Genomic DNA, 24,076 nt, shown 5'->3' on the forward strand with positions numbered 1-24,076 from the left:
CTGAACACAGTACTCAAGGTATCGCTCCCAATACAGGCCAGGGTGCTGTTGGCTGCCTTGGCCACCTGGTCACCCTTTTGGCTCATATTCAGCCAGTTGTCAACCAACACCCCCAGGTCCTTCTCTGCAAGGCAGCTTTCCAGCCACTCTTCCCCAAGCCGGCAGCACTGCTTGGGGTTGTTATAACCCAAATGCAAGACCCAGCACTTGACTTTGTTGAACCTCATGCCATTAGCCTTGGCCCATCAATCCAGTCTGCCCAGATCCCTCTGTAGGGCCTTCCTACCCTCAAGCAGATCAATGCTCCCACCTAACTTAGTGTTGTCTGCTAATTTACTGAGGGTGCACTTGATCCCCTTGTCCAGGTCATTAATAAAGATAAAGATAATTGTGTAGGTATGTGAAGAAACCATTACCAAAGTGTTGGTTTTTTACTATTGCAGGATCAAGATATTTAAAACAAACCTTTCAAGTAGTTGATGGAGTACAGTCTGAAAGGTAGGAATTACTTTATTTTCCACTCTCTTTATTTAAAACTTACTGGCCATACACTACTGTAACCACTGCACAACAGAGAACACTGGATTATTTTTCTCTCTGCAGTACTCCACCACATTTTCTAACGACAATACCTTGCTGGTACCAGCACTGGGGACAAAACAGGTTCTGAATGGTGTTTCTTTCCAGCCCCTGATATTTCCAATGTAACAAATAAAAGCTTGCCCAGTTCCAATTTAAAGTTTAGACAAAGGTACTGGAAAGAAGAAATACAGGAACACAAAGTCGACTCATTCTGTCAGTTAACACAGGTGAAAAATGGCAAGAGAAAATGTGGATGCAGGAAAGAACAGGAAGAACAAGCTAGAGCAAAAGGGGAAAGAGGAAGATTTGGGGAAGGAGAACAAATTTGGAAACATAAGGATTTATTTGGCTGGAGAGGGATAGCACATTGATTTCTTACAGTTCCCTCACAAAGCGCTGCAGGTTATTCCATCAAATGGTCAAACGCAGTATCCTGACAATTTTAAGAAAGCTCCTTGATCCATTTGTTTTTTGTTTCTTTTACAGAAGAGATTCATTGACTCATACTAACTGCTCATGGCTTTATCCAATTTTCTTTGTATTAAGACGGGCCAATGTTTTGAGCAGTACAGCACCACCATAATACCTGCCACTAGCAATATTTCAGATGATATAAACAAATCAGAAGCATTTGAAATATTCAGGGCAAGATGATTTTTGGGGATACAAAGCTGCAATTGAATACCACAGCTGAGATCACATATCCTACCTGGGTTTAATTCTGCCTAAAGGCATATACAGAAAAAAACTCCAATGCCTATTTGAAGGAATCTCCATAGACATGCAATGAGTCCCATAAGTAAAAATACCTGGTGTACTTACAAAGATAAAGAAAGGCCTGCTGAACTCCAGCAGGCTCCCACTCCAGTGGACTTTTCATGCCCACTTCCAAAAACTCAACAGGGGAAAACAGAAAAAAAACCAAAGCAGCACTTAACCTATCCACAAAATTGATGTGATACAAACAAAAAAGTTTTCCATAAGCTAGAATGCCAAAATTATGAGTCGGCTCATACATTTTGTGCACATACACTTAAAATAATAAAACCTATGAAAACAATTCTTGTTTTAACCTTACAAGAATTTTATGACACCTAAAACATATGCAGTGTCCACCATCTCTCCTTTCCCATCATCCTTTGTTCACAAAATATTTCCCATATAGATCCAAAGTCTTTCAATGGCATTTGTTAAAGGTTCTGTTAGCTGTAGCCAGCCCCCAAAGGCCAATAAACTGTTTTTATTTTTTTGCTGCTCACAGAAAAATACAAGAGGCAACAGCTTCAAGCAGATGAAGGACCAATGAAGAGTTTGCTTTCATAGCAATATACAATACGCTGCTATGTTGCAAATTAGTGGCAGCTATATGACTGTATGTGGCATAATCACATAACATAGCTCAGAACCAGTCTGGCTTGCCAGGCTTTTCCTCACAGACTGTGTCCTGTGGCAGTAGGCTATAGCCCTCATGCTCACTGTCTGATATTTCCCGTTTTCCTAATGTCCCAATTAGAATTTGTTGTTCATATAGCATCCATAAAACTCATACTATAAAAATGAAATTATTCCAGAAGGCTACAAAAAAAGCCCTTATATATGCTTATTACATACATAAGTGTATATTGAGCTGAGAAACAATACACATCTAGAAAATACTTCTATATTTACCAGGCTCATAATCCTCAGCTAATTCTGCAAATGAGTCTAAGGAAAATTGACTTCAGAGCCAGAAGACAGAAAACAAGCAGCTCCACAGCCAGTTGTGCTGACATATACACTTCAAGTCAAAGGATTTGTTTGCTTTCCTGTCAGTGCTGCAAAGAAAAATCAAACTCCGCAGTTTCTGACTTGTTCAGCCCCAGAGTAATAAATAGTCTAAAAGGCAGATTCTGTCCTTATTTGCATTCTCCCAGGCCCCTCTGGTGAGGGCTCAGGAAACTAAGGCCACATCAGGGCCAGAAGAGACTCTGCTTTGCATTCACATTGCCACGTGGATCCTGCAGTGCTACAGGATCTCAGGGACTGCCACACCAGTTCAAGCCAGTGACACCCCGATCTTCAGTTCAGTGCCCAAGTTTAGTACTACTTAATGATTAAGTCACACACAGGTATTGAGATGCCCCAGCTCATTAGGCACTCCAATCCATCAGTTTGCTCAGGAGCATCTCACACAGAGCCAAAAAAGTACATAGCCAAAAGTAAATCTGTCAAAGGCTGGATGCAACTGCAGATTCAGATATATTGGTGTTTTCTTCAAATGTACCTTTCCGCCCTCAGCATCTGCCTTTCTTCAAATTCAGTTAAAATTTCAATCTGATCTTTCAGCAGGGACAGCAACATCTTCAAACTATTGCTATTTTTTAAACAGATGTCTTTGACTTCTCAGCAACTGTTGAATTTTCTCAGCCTCAAAATTTACCAAAGCCTTTAATATATAGATGAATCAAGCAGTGTGCTTCTATCCTCTCTCTCCCTACACTCTGGGAGCTAATTATTGAGTCCTATAGAATTAAGTCCTCCTTTGATACATTATCTATCATACAAAGAATGAAAACTCACTTCTTAACTAACCCTGTTATCATACAAAGAAAACTCACTTCTTAACTAACCCTGTAGACAAACTAGAAGCATCTGTAAAGAAAGCCATCACGAGACCTTTAGTTTTTCTCATTTCCTTAATATTTTAAAGATAGGTCTGTGATATCTACTGGGAGTGGGGAATCACCAGATTTTTTCAACTGTATGTTGTTTTTATGCCAGGAGAAATGGTTCAACCATTAAGAAAGAAAGTGTAAAGAACAATAACATACACAAAGCACCTCAGTGTTTCTGATGAAAGAGACATCTACTCGGGAATTGGTCAAAGGAGAGACCTGTTTAGATTTTTTTTTTCCCCACTGATTCTTTCTCAAGGCAGCACACAGAATATGCATGTACCGAATGTAAAGGGCTCGTGTGCTTTTCAAGATGCTCAGATCAGGCCACTGAACAAGTCAAAATGACAGACCTATCACTGAAGCAGGATAGAGCAGTACTAACTCATATGACAAGAGGAAATACCTACAGCAGGCATTAGGTAACACCTCAACGTACAGGTATTTCTATCATGAACCAGGAAGCAGCTTCTTATGAATGTACAGAGCAGGAGCTATGTGAGAAGGCAGGAAATAGAGGGATGTTTTGGAGCATTCAAATATTTCTGAAATTACTAGGATCAAATAACAGCTTTTAACAGCTGCATTAAAATGACATGAACATGTAACAGAATTTCCAAATTACAGCTTTTGATTTTTATTGCAACATCTCTATAAGCTACCTCATCCTCTACAATAAACATATAAATTGGAACCTGGACCTTTATGACATACATCAATCGTCATATACTTTTCTTTCAGCAACCTCATGCAACCAAGTCAAACAAGTTCTCTGTATGTCTTCCTAATATTACTTTGAGAATTCCCCAAGACATAAGAGCAATGACCCTTTGAAATCCATAACCAGAACTTCAATAATTGTTTCCAAAGCTGGGGAGCAAACAATAAGACTGTTTTACCAACAGGAAGAGAAAATTGCTTGGACTACTTGATTCCCTGTTTAAGATCTTTTTATTTATCTATACATACACGAATATGACACCTAAGGAGAGGTATGCTTATATAGAACTACAGCCTTACAACCTAATCTGCCAGGTCATTTCTTTATTGCACAAAAATGACAAGCCACTTCCTCTAGCTGAATTTGAGCTAGCCTGCAAGACCGGACAAATGAGGCAAATGAGTCATGTTTTTCTCTTGAAAAGACTTACTGCATCATACACACGAAGTCTCCACTGTCCTGAGGGTGGAAAGTTTGACTCTCAGTCTCAAATCCATGTCTATCTGCTGTCAAAGTCACATCCTCAATGGCACGCTGGGAGGAAGGCTGTGAAGCCTGCGGCCGAGAAGGCAGCTGTTCCTTTGCTTACGCTTTGCCTGGATCTAGTGAATCATAGCCCCATGGCAGCACTACCTGAGCCCCTGATTCTGGAGCTCTTTCTAGTTAGGTGTTTTTAAAAGACATTGGATACAACCGAGGTTTTTCAGACCAAGGAATGGAACCCAAGAATCCATTCTCCAAAGTCACACAAGGTTGCAGAGAGACACTTAACCTCCCAAGAGAGATGAGACTTCAGATACAGTTCCTCTGTGTTACATAAAAATTGGCTCCAGCTATTTTGAGGCTCCAGCTGTGATCCCAAACACAGATCCCCACTTGGGCCTAGCCTAACACAATTACTGAATTAAATATAGCTTCTCTGCTGATTGCTTCTTTCACACGTACATGCCCATCTGCTTACAGTACCCATTTTTTGCCTCGTCACACATTTAGACCACACATCCCCTGGGATGGAGCGCATTTCTATGCTTCCCTCTGTACAATACAAAGCTAAACATGATTCAGGGTTTTAGGTTCCACTAGAGTACAAGCCATTATATTTTATAGGATTAAAAATTTTAAAAGATGGGAAATGTAAACTTCAGTAACTTAAGCACCAGACAGCAATCTAAGTTTGGGAAGACCAGATGCAGGGAATAAGCTTGGCAGAAGAGGAAATTAGTGGTTTTATGCTGCAAGCTATATTTGTTTTTCCTTTGTGCAAACTAGGTAATGATTATGAGAGTTTTACCCTTTGCCCCACTCTTCTTTTTAATCATAAAAAAATATCAAACAAGTATTTTGTATGGTAAATAACAGGGGTAGGGAAATGTTCTGTGACCTGGTGTTGTGAGCGATGAGGAACTAGTCAGAAAAAAATGCATTTCCTCTTAAATGGCTTATAAATATTTAAAATCAATCACAAAGAGTGTAACAGGTAAAAGGGACATGTTGGGCTCACCTCTGAGTCACAGTAGCTCACATGCCCTGCAGGGCACTCTACTGCACTAATAAGGGCCTCACAAAAAGAAACACCTTCCCCAGGAGCTGGCCTTGCTTTCTCAGAGGCATTAGAAAAAAGCATAGAGCTGCCAGGGAGATTAGCCAGTGAACAAAGTAGTACAAGAACGACTTTAAAATGTAAGAGGTCGACAGAGTGGAAATAGGAATCTTAGATAAAAGATGGGACTGCTTATACTGACAAATCCTGTTGGGAAGCCACTAGGATAAGTGGAAGATCTGGCTGACCTTACTGGTTTGGAAAGGACATTTTGAGGAGGAGCTAGCAGGACTTAACATAGCTATGCATATTATTACATTTTTTTGGAAGATCAGCTTAGTCAATAACCAACAGTTACAACTCAAAACAAAACACCTTTTGTAAAGCTGATAGCATCTACTCTTCATTACCTTCCCCTTGGGTGAGCACACCTGCCAACAAGTGCAGGTGTGCTGCGGCTGAACTGGAAACACCAACACTTCCCTGCCTTGAAACCTGCCCACTGCTGCATCTTAGTTTGGTGCAAAACAGCTGCATGAAAGAGGAAGAAGGTGAAGGGGCAAGAAGGGAGCAGAAATACCATCAGGATGTGATAAAAACATAGCTAGATGCCTGTAGACATGGGAAGGGGACAGTTGTAAAGGGAACAGCTTCTGTTGTTCCATTTGCATCAACGTGGATGCTTCCTATTCCAGGTAAGGTATTTACACTGGCATGTAACAACTGGCAGGTATTGCCATTGCCAACTAAACTGGTACAGTTTCTTGTAAGATAATTAAAATGTATTTTTCTAAGACCAGCAGAATTGGGCTAAATCTAACCTTTCCTCAGGCCTTTCAGTGAGAATATGAATTAAGTAGATATTTCCATTACTCTGAGCATCCCTGCCAGAGTCACATATCAGATTGTAGCCAGGCATCATGCTGGCAGGATGCTCTTCCCCAGTGTCGAGAAATGCCACAGCATGCAACCACAATTAGAGGACATAATTGACTCCTGCACAGCAGACACACTTCTCAGCTAGGAGACTACACTCTCCCTTGGATGCTGTTATGAATAATCCAAAGATATAATATGCAGTTTGTACTATTTCATGTACATAGCAATTAGTGTTGACTGCTAACGTTGTGGTCCTGGGACAAAGACCACATTAACCACAATTTTTTGTCAATTATTATTATTATCACAGATTTCCTGGATAAACACTTAATACATATATAAATTTTCAGATGATGCCATGCAGAGAGAGGTTAAAAACATTACCATTTTTTTGGTGGGAGTAGGCCATAGTTCGGTGATTAGCTGACACTCCATTGATGGTTCATCAAGCAAGCATGGTATTTGTTAGTTGTGTGTTTGATACTAAATCCCTTTGCTCTGTAATCCCCTGAAACGTATGGGATTCAGCTAATTAGAAACAATTTTGATTGCATCACTTAGCTTCTTGCTATGACTACTCACATACCTTTGTCATTTAAGAATTCTGTTATCCTCTCTTGTATTACCTTCCTGAAGCAAAACCACACTGTGCTACCAGAGCTACTTCCTCAGTAACAAAAGCCCTACTCTAGCAGAATAAAAAGCATCAGAATTCATGAAGCCATAACTAAGCAAAACCTTATAAATTCCCAGATATCAAAAAAACATGCTTCTGGGGCATGAGAGTCTCCAGATTTTGATACCTGCCCTACAGTAAGTGTAAATGAGTTTCAGGGCTTCACTGGGAAGTAGCATAAATTACACCCTTAAATCCCTACACACAAAGCACACCCCAGACTTCATGGCTTGTATGGCATATGGCATACATCAAACTCTTCCCTCACTGAAACAAACAGCCACTATATGTACACAATGCCAGTGTGTAATATCACCCAAAAGTTTGACACTTCGGTCACAGAAGCACATAAAGAATCAGGCCACTGCCTCAATCCACACACAGTCTACAGGCTGAATTCAGCCTGACCAGGGAGGGGGGGGGGGAAAGAACAACTTAAAAAAATATATAAATATATAAATACTCAACAGCTGAGAATAGCATAAGGATTATTTGCATTCCTGCAATGATAGCATTTATCTGTGAGAAACAGAGGAGCCTATTTGAAAAGGAACAAGCAGAGAGTGGCAATGGGAGTCAAACAGCTAAAGCCGACTGCCACAAGTCACCACCGCAGTTAAGCTGTGGCTAAAGAAGTTTTATACGAGTCTTTGACAGGTCCTTCTGTGCCAACTTCTCTTATCTTCACAGTTAGCTGCACTAGAGATGCATGCAAACCATTCAGTAGACAAATAAGACCTCAGAGGAGAATAAAAGTGGCTGGTAGTCCTGTGGGGCTCCACAGCTTTGTTTGTGAAGTCAATGGAAGGAGCATATTTGAGGGGGAGGTGTAACCAAAGGAGGGACAGGCAACAATAACCTTGGCACTAACCTTGAGCTGGCAGGATAGCATAAGGCTCTTTGACACTAACACTCCCTTTTTCCCCAAATACAGATCTTGCCTCCCTCAAAACAGGTGGGTAAACCCAGCTACCCCAAACACACTTCTTGCACAGCTCCCCTTCCTGCAGGGCAACGCAGGCAGCAGGACTGCAGGGCGAGCAGGAGTCGGGCCGCAGGTCACACTCAGCGGGCCGCACCGCCGGGTGTTCTCGCTTGGGCTGGACTGCACAGCGGCTGCAGCCGGCAGACACCGCTGCAGCGCTGTGCGCCAGGAGAGCGCCCACAACGACACTGAAAACCAGTCAGCTACAGAAAAACAGACAAAAAGAACCCATGAGGGTAGGACTCCATTCCTGTAAGGGAGCGTTTTATGGTATTTATTCAGGTTAATACTTTATTTGAGATTGTATGACAAGCAAGTTTCAGAAGCACCTTCCAGACTAAGAAACAAGCACGGAAAAGGAATGTGGACAGATTTCAGTCCAGCTTTCACTCTGAGTTAAGATGCATACTTAAGCACAGGCAAGCTATCAAATTATCACCTCCGTAACAACTATGCTGAGAGCTGCTGAAGGATCTAGACCCTGTTGAGAAAGACCAGACATTCTACCTGGTCTTTTTTTTCCGCAATTTTTTGGGCTGTCCCCGGCATGCTAAATGTAACTGTTTCAGCCAAATCCGGCTGTAACTTTCATGTCCGAGAACAGAGCTGATCTGGGGTTTTGTGGGAAAGTTATTTGTTTTCAAAAGATGTTTATCTGAGAGCTCCAAAGGTTTAATCAGTGACATTACTCTCCACACAGCATTAGCAGGAATGGATTCTGGGCCCATGGGGTGTGAGTGCGGGGGGGGGGGGCTTTTTTTTTCCCCCTTTCTCTCTTTGGAGAGAGATTCTGGCCTCAGAAGAGCCACTAAAGTCGGGGGAAAAATGCAGGATTTTAAGAGTTCTATGTATTTTAGGCAAAGTGAGAGAGTTTTTTGTATTCACACAAAAGCAGCGATCAACCTGCACAGTGCTGGCTAATGAGGGTATGTCCCTGCTCTTTATTCCTTTACAACCTTTTGCCCCTTATCCTCTCTCTCTCTATGCCACAGGATGCTGGGTTTTTTCTACTGTATGTTTGCTAGCTTTCTAAATTTCCAAATATAGTTCTTCTCAGCTCTACCATCTGTCCCACCATCTCTATGAGGAATGCAAAGCACAGCAGGGAAGATGGTGAAGACAAGGGCAGGGTCTTGTCTAAAAGGTGCCTCTACTGGAAAAAGGGAGCAGAAAGAGGTGTCCCAGAATACTGGGATATGCATCATTCAGGCTCAGCAACCCAGTAATACACACATAAGAAAAAAAAAAACACCTTCCTTGGTTATCTAGAGTGGGAATGGATAGAGGAGAGAGAGAAGCCAAAGAAACAGCAAAAGCTCATAAAGTACCAGGAGAAATGGAGGTGAAACCCCCACAAAAACCCACACTGGCTTATAAAAATAATAATCAAAAGTCGCCAAGCCAGAGTTCCAGTTTGAATCCTACTAGAAAAGCTATTTTGATATGCTCTCCTCTCACCTTTCTCCCCCAGCTCCTGGAGGGCTTTAAAAAAAAAAAAAAAAGAAATCAAGACAATTAAAACCACACCATGAACAAAAGCAAGATTGGCCTTTTTCTGCTTCTATGTAAACTTCCAAGAAAAATGGTTTGACAGTCTTTCTTGATGTTTTTTCTCCAAACTGTTTGCCCTTCCCTTTTCATGACATTACCCTTCATTTGCCTTTTGTTTATTCATAACACATCTACAGTTTAAATAGACAATAGAAGCTATGTTATTACATAATTTAAAATCAGATACGTTATGTTTCTTAAATCTGATAAGCAAATGTGATAAGCATATTGGAGCTTGTAATGTAAGGTTACATTTTTAGAATCCAACACTATTATTGTTATCCTCAGCAAGGTCTCATACTTAAAGAAAAGTCCCACTTTATTCTCTCAGTATGTGCCACCATAAAAACATTCAGCATTTTTCAGCATTTGCTTTACTGATGGGATTGGTGTTCTGCTCTCCTCCAATTAAGTCTAATTATTACCTCCTTAATAACCATAATAGGATTTTTTTTTCTGCCAACTAGTTTTAAAATACCTGCTCTCCTGTATCATTTTCTTTTGAAAGAAGAAAGTCCCTCTTGCATGACACCAGGTCTTCCTGGTCTCTCTGTGAACCCTTGTTTAACAGATTGCAAGGACATTATATCTAGACTATCTTTTTCATGGTCAGTTAAAGGTCTGCTTGGGTGGCTAAAGGTCTGTTTGGGTGGCTGAGGGAACACAGAGTTGGGCCTCCTCTCTCTCTCTCTCTCACTGAACCTTATCAGCACTGACACTGAATATGCAAACCCGAAGCCTATCCTACTTTCATGCTGCAAGTATCTGACCATTTTGCAGAAACTGCTCAAGGACCCACTTTAGAAGATTCACAGAATAGAATCATGGATTCATTTAGGTTGGAAAAGATCTTTAACATTGAGTCCAACCATTAACCTCATACTGCCACTAAGGCACATCCCTAAGCACCACATCTACATGTCTTCTAGATACCTTCAGGGATGGTGACTCAATCACTTCTCTGAGCAGACTGTTCCAATGTTTGACAACCCTTTTAGTGAAGAAATTTTTCCTAATAACCTATATGAACTTCCCCTGGCACAACTTCAGGCCATTTCCTCTTGTCTATCACTTGTTACTTGGGAGATGAGACCAACACACAACTCACTGCAACCTCCTCTCAGGTAGTTGTAGAGAGCCATAAGGTCTCCCCCCAGCCTCCTCCAGGCTAAACAATCTGTTACCTCAACCACTCCTCATAAGACTTGTGCTCTAGACCCTTCACCAGGTTCATTGCCCTCAGCACCTCAACATCTTTCTTGTAGTGAAGGGCCCATAACCAAAAAACATCACTCAGGGTGCAGCCTCACCAGCACTGATCATTTCTAGTCCTGCTGGCTGCACTATTTAACAGCTACTCAAAGCTGGAAAGTGAAATTTCAAAACTAAGCAGAGTGGGGAAAAAAATTAATTCTAGCCCCCTCTCACCTGAACAGCTGTGTCTCCTTCCTGTAAATGCTCCAAGTGCTCCAGTGTATGTCTATAAAAATTTTTTTAAGATCTGTACTGTACATTTACAGTAGTTTTATTGCCAGATGATGTGCTAGTGTTCAGGATTAACTGACTGCATAATAACTAGCGACAGAAATTTACAGGCCTTCAGAAATTTCATGATTGGGAAACAGTGATGTCTACTATTAATGGCAATTTGATCCGAATCCTGAGGATCTAAATGTTAATGCTGATCAATTTACTACTACTTTAGACAGGAAGCCTGCCTTTTGTGAGGGTGGGGGTGTTCTCAGGCAGGGAACTAGCCTTCAAAGGCTTCTGCAAGGGAGCATTCCACATCACATCATGTTCATCTGAAATTATCTAACCAATTTAGCAGCACAGAATATCTAACAGAACAAACGTCTTTAAAAGGCAAAAAAAGAATTTGAACATCAAAGGATGCAATGTTTCTAAACTCAGTACCAGATAACATACCATTATCCATTGCTTATCCCAGCTCTCTAACCCTTTGTTGCTGCAAGTCTGTAGCACATGCTTGATTCAAATTGCTCCAGACAGGAGCCTATTAAAACTACTTATCCATTAATGGAACTAGGAACATCACACAATACACGAGTCTTCAGAGCAGGGTAGCTAACACAAGATAAGGAGGATTAAAGATGCCTTTCATGCTATAAAAGCAATTCAGTTCGCCAGATTTATTTACCAACTTGACTTGAAAGATTATAAATATGGAAGAAAAGGATGGGGGGGGGGAAACAGTGTTCAGACAGTGACACTATAAAATCATACTTCTCTTTCAGGGATGTGAAATGATTTATAAGATAATACAACATAAAGTATTTTCCATATGTACCAGTTTATTCATACTAGAGGACAGATCGAATTGTAACTAATTAGCAGAAAAGCTTAATGCAGTAGCTGCAGAGATAATTCAAACAGTAACTGGAATTAAAATACCCCAACATCCAGGAAAGTGCTTCCTTGAAAACAACAACAGTAATTTCAATTATAATCGCCTTCTATTGATGATCACAAGCGTCTTTACAACAGAATAAAGAACAGCAATTAACACTTCCCAACAGTTAAAAATCAAGACTTTGACTTCAAAAAAAAAATATCAAAGTGTTATAAATAAAAGCACTGAGGAGGAAATTGGTCAGATAAAAGTTTAATCAGAAGCAGCCTGACCTGAAGTGCCCACACCCAGTTAGAAGCAGTGTCTTGTTCTCAGACCTGGTCTGCATACCAACCAGGGCTGGTTTCACCAAACATATCAAATTTTAAGTCAAGCTAAAGGCTATGTGGGCAGTTCAGTGGGCTCACATGGCAGCTGACAGCCACTGAAGTTATCATGACTTAACAATCCTGAAATAATATTTGTATGCTCTTGGCCCATGGCAAGATGGTGAGAGTCTGTATAGAAAGAAACTCAACATAAGCCAAGTTATGTTGCCTTTTCCAGGAGCAGAGATCACACCATGATCTTACACATGGTAACCTGCCAACCACTGAGATATGAAGCTTGAGTCTATCAACAGCAGGTCAACTTTATGCAGTTTTTGTCCTCTCAGTTTAGAATCAAGTTTAACCAAGGATGCCAATCAAACCCAGAAAGTGTCAATATAGGGCTTAGCTCAACTGAATCAGCTTCATATCAGGCTTAACCTAAAGAATGGCTACAGCTAATTCAGCTTTTAACATGATCAAAGCAAGCTGTAGTAACCATTCCTCTGGCAGGAAGAGATGGCTATGCCAGCCAGCTCAAATAAGCTACAAATCCAGTCAGATGCATCCAAATGCCTTTGTACTGTAGGGCAACTCCACACAAGGAGGGTTCATAGATTTGATGACCTCACCAGTTACCACATCCACTTCTCATGACAAGCCCTGTGTCAGAATGCCTGCTGTGGCACTGTTAAGCAGTGGGGGACAATGACACACAGCAAAAGAGCAGCAGAAGCACGGAAGGGATAATGCACATAGGGAAGCTACTACCATTAGAAGTTTCCATTCTAAAACATGCAAAGACAAAAGCATAGGTGGGAACAGCTGCCCCTAGCTAAAATCAGCTGCTGACTGGTTGTAGAGCCTTAGAGGGTCCAGGAATGAGGGGCTGGACATCAGGCAGTTTGATCAGTGCTGGAGCCAGAGGAAGTCAGATTTTAGAGGGAAATAGTAAGACAGTAAGCCTATACAACAGAGTTTTGATTGTAATTTCTGCTAGCATAATCACTAGTGTGCAGTTCAGGCCATGCTTGGTAAAATAAATCAATGCTCCTTTCCTTTGGCGTTTTGTGAATAAATCACTCTAGAAAACAGAACATCAATTTCTGTTTATGTGAAGTGAGCTGCTGTCCTCAGGCAACAGTAAAAGCATGCAAGGTTGTAAAACTTGGAGAGAAAAAGAGAATCTAAATAATGATGGACAAAACATATTAGCAACCTGTCATGATTTGATTAACTTGAAATAAGACAGTCCCACCCCATAAAGAATAATGTTTTTTCCTAGAATTTGGGCACATTAAGATCTGTGTCTTCAGGTTAAGAACATAAAAGTTCTCAAGGGTCCAAATTCTCAAACTATTTCTTCCCATAATAAAAGACTTTGGCATATGAACAGTGCAACAGATAGCTCTTAGCATCTCACTCGGTCAAGCAGCAACACACACACAGAGAAAGCTGGCAATATACAGAGATGCAGCAAAATTAAAACACTCTGCAAGCTCTAGTCAAACTCTGAAGAATTTACCATAGCCAAAAGCAGATGCAACATGCCAGAGAAGACAAAATTCCAATCCCAGCACTATGTCTGTGTCTAGGATGTATTTCCACAAAAATGTCACTTCAGTGCTCAGTAGCTGACAAAGCCAACTGAGTGGGGAAAGGAGTGATTAGGAAAGAATAAAACTCTGCATCCCCACATCTAGAGGACTTTGCATTTGTTCTTCATTTAAGAAGGATGTTGAAATGCAAAAGGTCCAGAGAACCATCACAAGGACAAGTTATAGTCATGAAACAACATCAGTATGGGTAACATTTAAAAAGCTGAGGATTCCTCAGATTGCTTATCAGAATTGAAGGGGCAGTACAGGATCTGTACTATGCTGACAATAGGAAACACTGATCACCATTTTGTTCTAACAGAAGAAGAAGGCGGCATCAAATACTGCTAAACAAGAACCAGGTTCAAGTCAAACAAAAGCAGGTGCTGTGAAATTCCCAAGGGTGCTGTAGATGCTAACAGTTTACTGATATTCAGAAAACAAGTAGACAAATCCATGGAACAAAAGTCTACAGGTATCTACCAAACAAAATAAATAAAAAAAAAACCCAATCCAACACACCAATACTCTGACTGAGGAGTCTCCAAATCATAAAGCTGCTTAGGACAATAGTTTGGGAGAACATTACTTTCTGTTTAAGACCTGTTAAATTCTTCCCTAGATTTTTCCCCAAATAAAGGTCACTGTCAGCACAAGATAGCACCCTAGAAAGACCTTGAACCATACTGCATCTGTTCTTATATAGGCATTTATCTTTTTAAGAAACAAAACCCTTCTGAACGTGAACATAATTTTCAATGCAATGCCCATACGCAAGTTCATAATGCTTCACTCACCTCCCCTCTCCCCTGCCCTCCCTCTCTCTCTTTTCAGATTAAAGAAAATCCAGATGGGGTGCAGGTGCTGCAAAATGATACAAAGGTACAACAGAACAAGAGTCACTTAGACTGAATAAAAGAAACACTTTAAAAACATGTGTCTGTTCTCCCCTACAACTGCTGCTTAAATCAGGCCTGTTTACAAGGTTGGAGTTTTCCCCAAAGTTTGCAGTATCTTCAAAGTCACACCAGAGCACAGGCATACCGATTTCATGTGAATGTCCTTTTGATTTACTGTAACTGAGGTGCATTTCCATAATTCCTATCCCACAGAAAAATGGCATAGCACTGAATACCTCCTCTTTGGAAAAGCTTTCCCTCATTCAGGCAGCATAGCTGTCCCTCAATTCTGTAGCACAAGGAGCACAGACTTTGTCACACCTTTTATCCCCCCTAAGCAATGGAAAGGAACTGCAAATCCTTGCCTCCATCTAACTTTTAAACACAGTTGTGGGAATGGTTCCAACATTAGAAATCTCCAGGAGGAGACTAGCTAGCTGTATAAAGACACCCACTTAACAGTTACTCCTTCCCTTGGCCACACCTTTAGAACAGGTAAGGAAGTGGGAAAGAAAACTGGTGCTATGAGAGAAAGAGGGAAGATGAAGAGAGAGGCAGGCTCTGGAATAAATAAGTCAAGGAAAATTAGGAGCAAGAGAAAAACAGAGGAAGGGAGAAAGCAGGGGACACAAAAAAAACTTGAAAGGAAGAACAGCAGAGTAAACAGGGAGATATTTTAGCAGTTACATGAGGACATTAATCAGTACATATGTGATTACTCCTCATTGTCCAGTCTATCCCAAAAAAACCCCAAAAACCCCCAAACCCAAAAACCAGAAAAATGCAACAATCAGCACAAGGTTCTCACAGTTACAGGCAGTCCCAGAAGACAGCAGTTCACAGCACAGTTCAGCATTTCCATTCCATTTAGCTCATTTTCAGGACTTTGGTAAAGTTTAGCGACACCAATTCCACAAGTTCTCCAGCTTAAAAAATATGTTTAATCCTCCTTAGTATACTAGCAGCATAATTAATATTTTCTCTATAAATTTTCATTATTGCAGCTATATTTTTGATCCAGAAGATGTACAATCACCTGGATGCATTCGTGAAGTAAACAGCTACAAACATAAAGAGGTGGGCAGCAATAATTCCAAATTCAAAGAGGACAGTGAAACTCAAGAACACAAAAATGAACTCCAGAAGGATGAGCTAAACAGAACAGAAAACAAACCCCAGGTAAATAGCACAAAAACTCTCTGGAAGCACACAGACAATGGTTTTCAAGAGGATGGCCTTGAGAAACATGCTGCAAAGCTTGATGTTGCAATCAATGGTGGCAACTCCTGCACAAGGAGTTGCCCCATGCTTAATCCCAGCACAAACCCAGTGAAGGAATCCAGTGAACAAGGACTCTCCAGCCAGTCAGCAGAGTCTCCTTCAGCCAGCAACAGAGACTTTTACACCAAATTAAATGGGTCTGGCCAAGAACTTGACCCAGACAGGCAGAAGGCAACCTGCGATAAGCCAAACAGTATTCAGGATGAGAACTGGTCCGCAGGTGATGGCATCTTTCTCAAAGGCAGTGCAATACTGGAGGCACAAAGCAATGCCATACAACTGCCAGCTATCGATTATCCCCAAAATGGCAATCAAACCAGGAACAATGTTGAAAAAGACAGTTTTTCAGTCAACTGTGCACTTTCGGATCAAAACACCGGGCCCTCAGCAATAAAGGACCTGGACCTTTGCATAACTCCACCTTTGCCTATGGAGGAGAGCAGTATTGAACATTTAAAAACTTACTCTGCAAGTTTGAGTGAGGGCATTCCTGGTAGTATCACTGCCATGGCTGTTACCAAAGTAGCACAAGTTCCCACACACCCCGATCACAAAGACATCAATGGAGAAATGGAGGAGGAAGATGCAGAAGTAGCAGCAGCTCTGGCTGCACTGGAAGCTGCAACTGCAGGGGAAGACCTGGAGGATGATGAGGACTACTAGATGAAGGTTTCTTTCTAATACACTGGGTAAAATCCAGATTTTATTTCTGGATCTATATGAACACATGTACAGCAATATGTGGACAGCTATTATGAACAGCATACATAAAAGGAGTTGGGATTAAACCCACATCCCTTGACCTGGTTTATACAGCATTTTCATTTCAGAAGTGCTCCCCTGGCTAACTTGTAATACTAGCACTCTGTTCTATGGGGCCAACCAGGAGGACAAAGCATCATTTCTTCCACACAATATTCTGCTGTATACCCACCTCATCTGGACTCATGCCGATGTTTCTTCCAGTTTTGACCCTCAAGAGGGTCTGTGCACACTGCACGTTCCAGGTTCAGAAAACTTCCACTATTTAAAACAGAACTACAGAAGTCATGGTGTTAGAAACCACAGATTTTCATCATGTTAGCACAAAACCAACCAAAATTGACCCAAAGTTTTATGATCTAATGAAGTATGAAAATCAGAAGGCAGCTTGGATTGCACTTCACTGCAGTTCCATTACAGCTGAAACCTAAAGCTGTGCATGTGCAGCTGTCATTCAGATAACCTCATCTCTTGCCTTTACACCTCCCCTGGACCTTGTTTGATACTCCAAGTGACCTACTTTGGTTCCTTAAAACAGCAGAATCCTAGCCAAATCCAAGAGAGTGGGTGGCTTTCTGTTGGTTTAATGGGCTGAAATAGTTCACATAAGAACTGCAAACACACTATCAGAGGTGCTGGAGAGGGATCAGTCCTACCAGTTTGGGTAGATTACAACTGTTGTAAAACTACCGCCTAAGAAGTCTCTACTCTGCTGAATTTTCCAGGCACACTCACTTGCTTTAACACTACAGCTCACAAACAGGTTGCATCTCAAACTTCTCCAGTAAGATGCCTTTTGTTTATATAAAACCAGCACGAGCCAATGTGGACCCATCCCTGGCTCTGCTGAAGTCCTCGAAATTACAACAGGAAAAGGATTGAGCTTCCAAGTTGAATTAAATGGAAGATCTGAAAATATCATAGCTGCATTCCTGGAGAGTTTACCCTTTCTCAGACTAGTACATTAACTTTTCTTGTGGGATGCAAAGTTAGAGACCAACCTGATGCCACTGTTTACTCAAAAGTGGGATCTTAATGATTGAAATAGAAACTGTTTGACATTTTATACTGAAATTTTGTGGTTTCTGAGTCTGTTATAAACTCTTAATAAATTTTTTAATCATATGAAAAGTTATCTGCTGGCTTTTGTGCTTTATGCATTTTCTGATTATAGTGCTACTTTTATGCAACTGTTACATAAGATATATCCTTCATTAGGCATATAAAAAACACCAACAATGTATTTGTCAAAAGTACATGCCCTGGCAGGGGGGGTTGGACTAGATGATCTTTCGAGGTCCCTACCAACTCTTAGTGTTCTGTGATTCTGTGAATCCTAATCTAATACACATAACAATTAGAATATTAGGAGGTGGGTTTTAATTAATGTGTGGATACTGAAATTATTTAAATGCAGACTCCTTTTCTTCCAAATACTGCAAGCCCAAATCAAGATTTCAATATCTCAAAACATTAATGATATCCCTAGGAGCCATCAAAAACACCCAAACCTTAAAAATCTTAGCTTCAAGATTCATATTCATATTCAGCCACAGATGAAAGTCACCACATTGTATCTGTAAAATAAAAAAGCTTTACATGTTTTTTAAAATATCATAGCAGTGTTGATTTCTCTACCACTTTCCTACTTGAAAATGCTTAGAAGGGCCTATTAAAGTGCATATAAGTTGAGCAACCTGACCTAGTGAAGATGTCTAGTCCAACCCCACTGCAGTAAGTAGGGACAACCTTTAAAGGTTCCATCCAACCTAACACATTCTACGATTTGTGTGCCAGATTACAGTAACACAGAGCAGCACTGACAGACTACTTGCACACTGTATATGACTAGTTATGGATCTGACAGGAAATGGAAATGTCTGCTTTTACATTGCGAGGACCCTGAGGGCATCACCAGGCCCGACTGTCCCTGCCCCAGTCCAGGACCCCCACGTCACCCTCTGGAACCATCAGACCCTGCCCCAGCTCCCCACAGCCCTGCCCAGCCTGGCCATGGCCCCAACAAGCTGGGCCTACATGCAGGCTGACAGCTGGGCCCAGGGGAGATGTCCCATGCCCAGACCTGGGGTTACCTTGTGCCCTGCCAACCCTGACCAGCTCCCCAAGCTGCAAGGCCCAGCCCCATGTCCCCAGGGGAGCATCCCAACGAGCTGCCAGGACATGAACTATTAACAATAAGTTTTAAAAAGGTTAAAGGAAATTGCAACAAACACCCCAGGAAACAACCTATTTCTCAGTACCACTCAATTAGACTTTTCTAACCTAAACTCCAATCTGAACTGCGAGTGCAAGTCACAAAGTTTTCATCTTGCTCCTCAGGAATTAAAATGCACTAGAGGAGAGCACCTTCTCCTCACAGGGTGCTCAAACTCAGCTGGTGCCACAGACACACTAAATCAGGTGTCCCTTCTATGAGCAACTGCCCACAAACGTGGACCACCAGCCTTAGATCCTCTACACAAGATCAGCTGGGCTACAAACGTCATCACATCTCTTGTAGCCTAAGTTTTCATTGGCTTAAGTGGAAGAAAGGCAGGAAAACAGTGCATGTTCACTGCACCTGAAACAACTGGTCAATGGATCTCTTAAGCAAACAAGTCAGACATATGCATACCTCAAATATGCAGGATATGGAAAGCTTCCATAAAATAAGCTTTTAAGGTATCACCATCATTCTGACCTATCTGCTACATAAGTGTCCTGTGCAGCTGGGGGGGGGGGTCTTGTAAATAATACATTTTATATTTATATACATGATTATTTCCCTTCAGCTCTACCATGTCATGGCTGAATGGCAGGGATTCTTAGCCATTTCTCAGATTGCCCAACACTTTTCACAATAAATACGAAAGAGAAGCAATTATTTTTAAAAATATTTTTAAACAACTGTTTCCTCCATAAAAAACAGCTTTTAAATCATGCAAGAACCAAATCTTATTCAGTTCCCTCATGTTTTGATGCAAAGAAACACAAACACCACCAGCTTGAACAATCCATTTTGCTCAACAAAGTTAATATATTGAGAGAATAGAGAAAGTCACAGGAAAAAAGTTACTGGATTGAAGAGTAAATTCTGTTTTAAGACTTCTCTCAAAAAAAACCTATACAACTTTTAAGATACCTCTTTCCCCCAAACGCAAATACCCATCAATTACATTTCCTGTACCAGAGCACTCTCTTATGATGTAGAGCTTAAATGTTTCAGTTTTCCTTTGATGCAAAAGGAATTAATAAGAGCTGGTTGGCCAAAGCTATTTTTAATGTTTCCACATTTGATGTAATTCTGTATAGGCAAGTGTGAAGATATATGTAGCAATAAAGCACAGGCAACAGGATGGGAAACTATTATAAGAGCTGGTATTTCTATGGAAGATTTTGCATCTTGGAAGCTCATGCTTTACTTATTATTCTCTGAAACTAATAACACAGCTTAAAGGGAAATTGCAGTCTTTCCATACGAAAGCAAAGAGACATTGAACACCTTAGATTTTAGCAATGGGTTAACCACTAGAGTATGAAAAAAAAAATCCCTGCAGAGATTCCCAATGTGGCAACAGGAGTGGAAGATGGCCCACTCTACCCAACAGAAGGAAGTTATTTCCTAGAGAAAACATTGTGAGGAAAGTTTGTTTGCCGAGCCACTGAAGAATCTGAAATATGGTACTGCAGAACTCTTCAGTTCAGCAAACAAAACCCAAACAAGCAAGCAGGACCCTGGAAATGGAGAGAATTACACATCGCAATTTTTTTTTTCTTTTCAAGAACAAAGGCAATTGGCTGGGCCAGTGTTGCTATGGAGACTTTCCATTAAAAAATTGGAATCCAGAAATAGAAAGTCTATTTTATTTTCTAAAAGATACTTCAGATTTGATCGCTTTGAAGTAATTTAAAAATACAATTTATTATCATTTATATCATGAAACAAGAAACGTTGACTTAAACTTAATCTTGACCTTCTGTTTTATTTTTAGTTTCAATTTCCTAAATGTGATTTAATTTTCCAAAAGATTAATTCTTGCCGATGTCTCACATTTTGCTAAATGAGAATAGAATATCTCAACATTAAAGCCAGTGCATATGGTATTTCTTATATTTATCCAAATGCCTATATTGTACATTTTAATTATGTTGAAACAATGAATTTTAATAGATTACTTATCTACAACTGAGATCTCTTCTTCATGTAGGATGGAAATTTGAATCTAAACTGCACAAGAGCAACACTTCATAATTAAACGTATTAGGACTTCTTTAACCTGCTTTATTTTTAAAGGAAGTTTCAGACACTGTGTTCTTCTAGGTTTTAGAACTCCTACATCATGCAAAGTTTAATTTTTAGAAGCAGATTAAGACTTTCTTATTGGTCTTTCAAACATGAACTGTCCTTGTCAAAGACAATTTTTCTTAACAACACGAAATCAAAACATGGTTTAATCCAACTTCAGTACAGAATTTAATAAACAGATTTACTCCCTCATGCCCCACCTCTTCCTCCTTTAGTCAGAGAAAAGCAATATACCCTTGTGCTACTTAATTCAGAGAACAGGATTCTCTCAGTGAAGCAGAAAAGACAATGACTGTTCTGATGGCATGGAGGTTGGAACTAGATGATCTCTGAGGTACCTTCCAACCCAAACCAAATTCTGTGAGTCTATGTTTTATACCCAAATGCTGCAATACAGATCCGCAAAAGTCATCTCTCAACTATCTTGAGCAAAACTATGGGTGTTACATCATTCTCAGCTCTGAACCTTGATTGAATTATTAAACAAGACTTAGATTTTTGCTGTATTTCAGCAAAAATTACTGTATGTTACCAACTGAAAAATATTTTCTTCTGCAGTGAAACAGTAAAAACAAGTCTGTCAGGAAATACAGCATCCTACCATTATGTTGGGTTGCAGATGACTTAAGCACTGAACCCCATAATGTCACATGAAGACTGCAGCTTAAGTTGTTTGCTCATTGAGCTCCTTTTTATTTACTCTGAGGTAGAGATTAGCTTGATTTTATGAGGGTGCAGAAGCAGAAAGGAGCAAGGTGACACCCTCAGCTATTCACCTTAACCTCAACAGGCATGGCCTGATCTTCACTACTCTGTGATCACACATGCCATCTATCCCCTGCTCTCAACACCTGGTGCTGTACCAGGTGAGAGCGAGTAACTCGCCTAGATTTACACTAAAGGAAAGGAAGGTGACAAAGGCAAGAAAACTACCAAGAAAAATGAATGCAGGAATGAGATTAAAATCCTGTTTGAGTATTTGAGAACAAAGTGTAGGGATATGGCCAAGAATGAATAACCTATTTTACTTTGGTTCTAGACATCCATCTGATGTCTAGAGCTTGGTTATCTAAATAAAACTTGACTTTTCTTTAGTCCTCATTTGAGAGCCTCTTCCAGGCACAAAATGGTACCAGATGAACTTAGGGATATTCCTCTGATTAGTTTTTCAATATAATCTTCAGAACGAAGATTATATTGAAAGCCCAAGAGAGCGTCCATATTTCCAGTACAAAACATGTTATATGAAGAGTGGCCAAAAGCAGTACAAGTTTCACCAGAATCCATCTCTGTAACTGAGGAAACACTACGTATTTTTAAACGTCACAAATCTCAGTTTGGCAGATAAAAGCGACACAGGGGTTAATGTAACAAGCATGCAGCCTGCTTTGCCAGAACAATGCCGCTGCCTGGTTTTGGTTATTGTTAATTTTTAATGATTAATCTCCTGTTTATGCAGACTTGTATGTGAAACTCAACCAGTCAGCATCTGCAAAAGAACAAAAAAAATCTGCGCTACAGATCCAACATCAATCAAAACCAAGGCAAGGTACCAAAAGCCCTATGAAATAACACTCATCTTCCAGCCTGACTGGGAATTACTTTTCCAGAGTCCTGCATCAGCCTTAATTAGCAGCGGACGCACACCGCTATTGTTTTGACACACGCCACACAGACCCTGCCTTTCCTCACTGCTTCGATTAAAAATTTGGCTGCGGGAAAAGCTTACGTTGTTCCTTTTAATAAGCGAAGCTGCGACTTCCAGGCCGCCGGGCAGGCGGGCGCAGGGCAGGAGCGGAGCCGGGCAGCCGGGTGCCCGGCCCCGCTGCCGCCTCACCCTTACCCTTCCCGGGCCGCAGCACACCTGCACTCACCCCCGAAGCGGCAAACCGCTCTGGCCGGGAAACAGTGAGGCAGCTCTCTCAGATCTCCTGTTAAGTTTGTTGGGGGGTTTACTTTGGTTCTTTAAAACGCTGACACGATGCAAATAGATTCCGAGCGATCAATAAAAGCTCCAATAGCTCCCTCTGCTGCCAGCAAATACGTATGTCAGCTGCTCCAAAGTACTTTTGCTCAACGCAAAGTCACACCGTATTACCTGGGTATCTAGCCGGATATGCAGTGACCACAATGGAACGGAGGCTAATTTTTGAGGACAGTAAGAGACAAGAGTTTGTCTCAAACTGCTGCTGCCCTTACCATCACTACAATCTTTCAGTCTTCCTCACGTCTTCTCAAGTCTTTCATACTCCTGTCAGTGTCTCCTGTCTGTACCTGTCCCTCTACCATCAGTGCCAGCACGTACCAGCTAGGTTTGCTAGTTGTTCTGCTGCAAGAAGCACTCTCTGATCCCCATGGCCGCCATTTCAAGACCATCAACATAACCATGCGGTACAATGCATGCCTCCAGTCAGTCCACTGCTGCACACCCAGCAACGCCACAGCCCACAAGAAACAAGACTGGGATGACAAACAGAAAATAGGCAAGGAAATGGCAGCCAACAAGGAACATGTGCCTGGGCTGGGGGGAGTCAAAGGGCTTCCACATCTGTAAGCCAGTGGTTACACTGACAGAAACTTACATTTGTCAACATATCCTCCTCCGTGCAAGACAGCTATGCTGCAGCTGAACTTGATGCCATTGCATCTCTGCAGCACTAGGGGCTGCACTGATGCAATTTCTGGAGAGTTTCAGTTAAGAAACAACAGTCCTGTGCTGCCAAGATTTCAGAGACACAAAGACAAAGCAATCCTGATAACACATCCAGAGACAGATGGCCAAGCAGAACCCACGTCACAGGATCTGGACTAAGGCCCAGCCACGTCACAGGTGATTTGGTATCACTTCTTACTAAAATATACCACCAACCCCCTCACCCCCCCAGATCACAGGTAATTCAGAGGTTGCTTACTTTAACAGCACAGCCAGCCATCAGACCTTGCACAGGTATGTCTCTTCA

At 41.1% G+C, this 24,076-nt stretch overlaps 1 protein-coding gene across 1 annotated transcript; it reads left to right on the forward strand.

Moving 5' to 3' along the window:
* Positions 1-481: 481 nt before the first annotated feature.
* PGCKA1 (PDCD10 and GCKIII kinases associated 1) lies at positions 482-16,711 on the forward strand (the record flags this gene model as incomplete). Its single annotated transcript, XM_084266955.1, has 3 exons — positions 482-498; positions 14,703-14,750; positions 15,772-16,711. Exons 2-3 carry the CDS (start codon positions 14,719-14,721, stop codon positions 16,709-16,711), a joined length of 972 nt encoding a protein of 323 aa, XP_084123081.1. The 5' UTR covers positions 482-498; positions 14,703-14,718.
* Between the last annotated feature and the right edge of the window lie 7,365 nt (positions 16,712-24,076).

This window comes from Gallinula chloropus (genome assembly GCF_964237585.1).
Source record: "Gallinula chloropus genome assembly, chromosome: 7".
NCBI lineage: Eukaryota > Metazoa > Chordata > Aves > Gruiformes > Rallidae > Gallinula > Gallinula chloropus.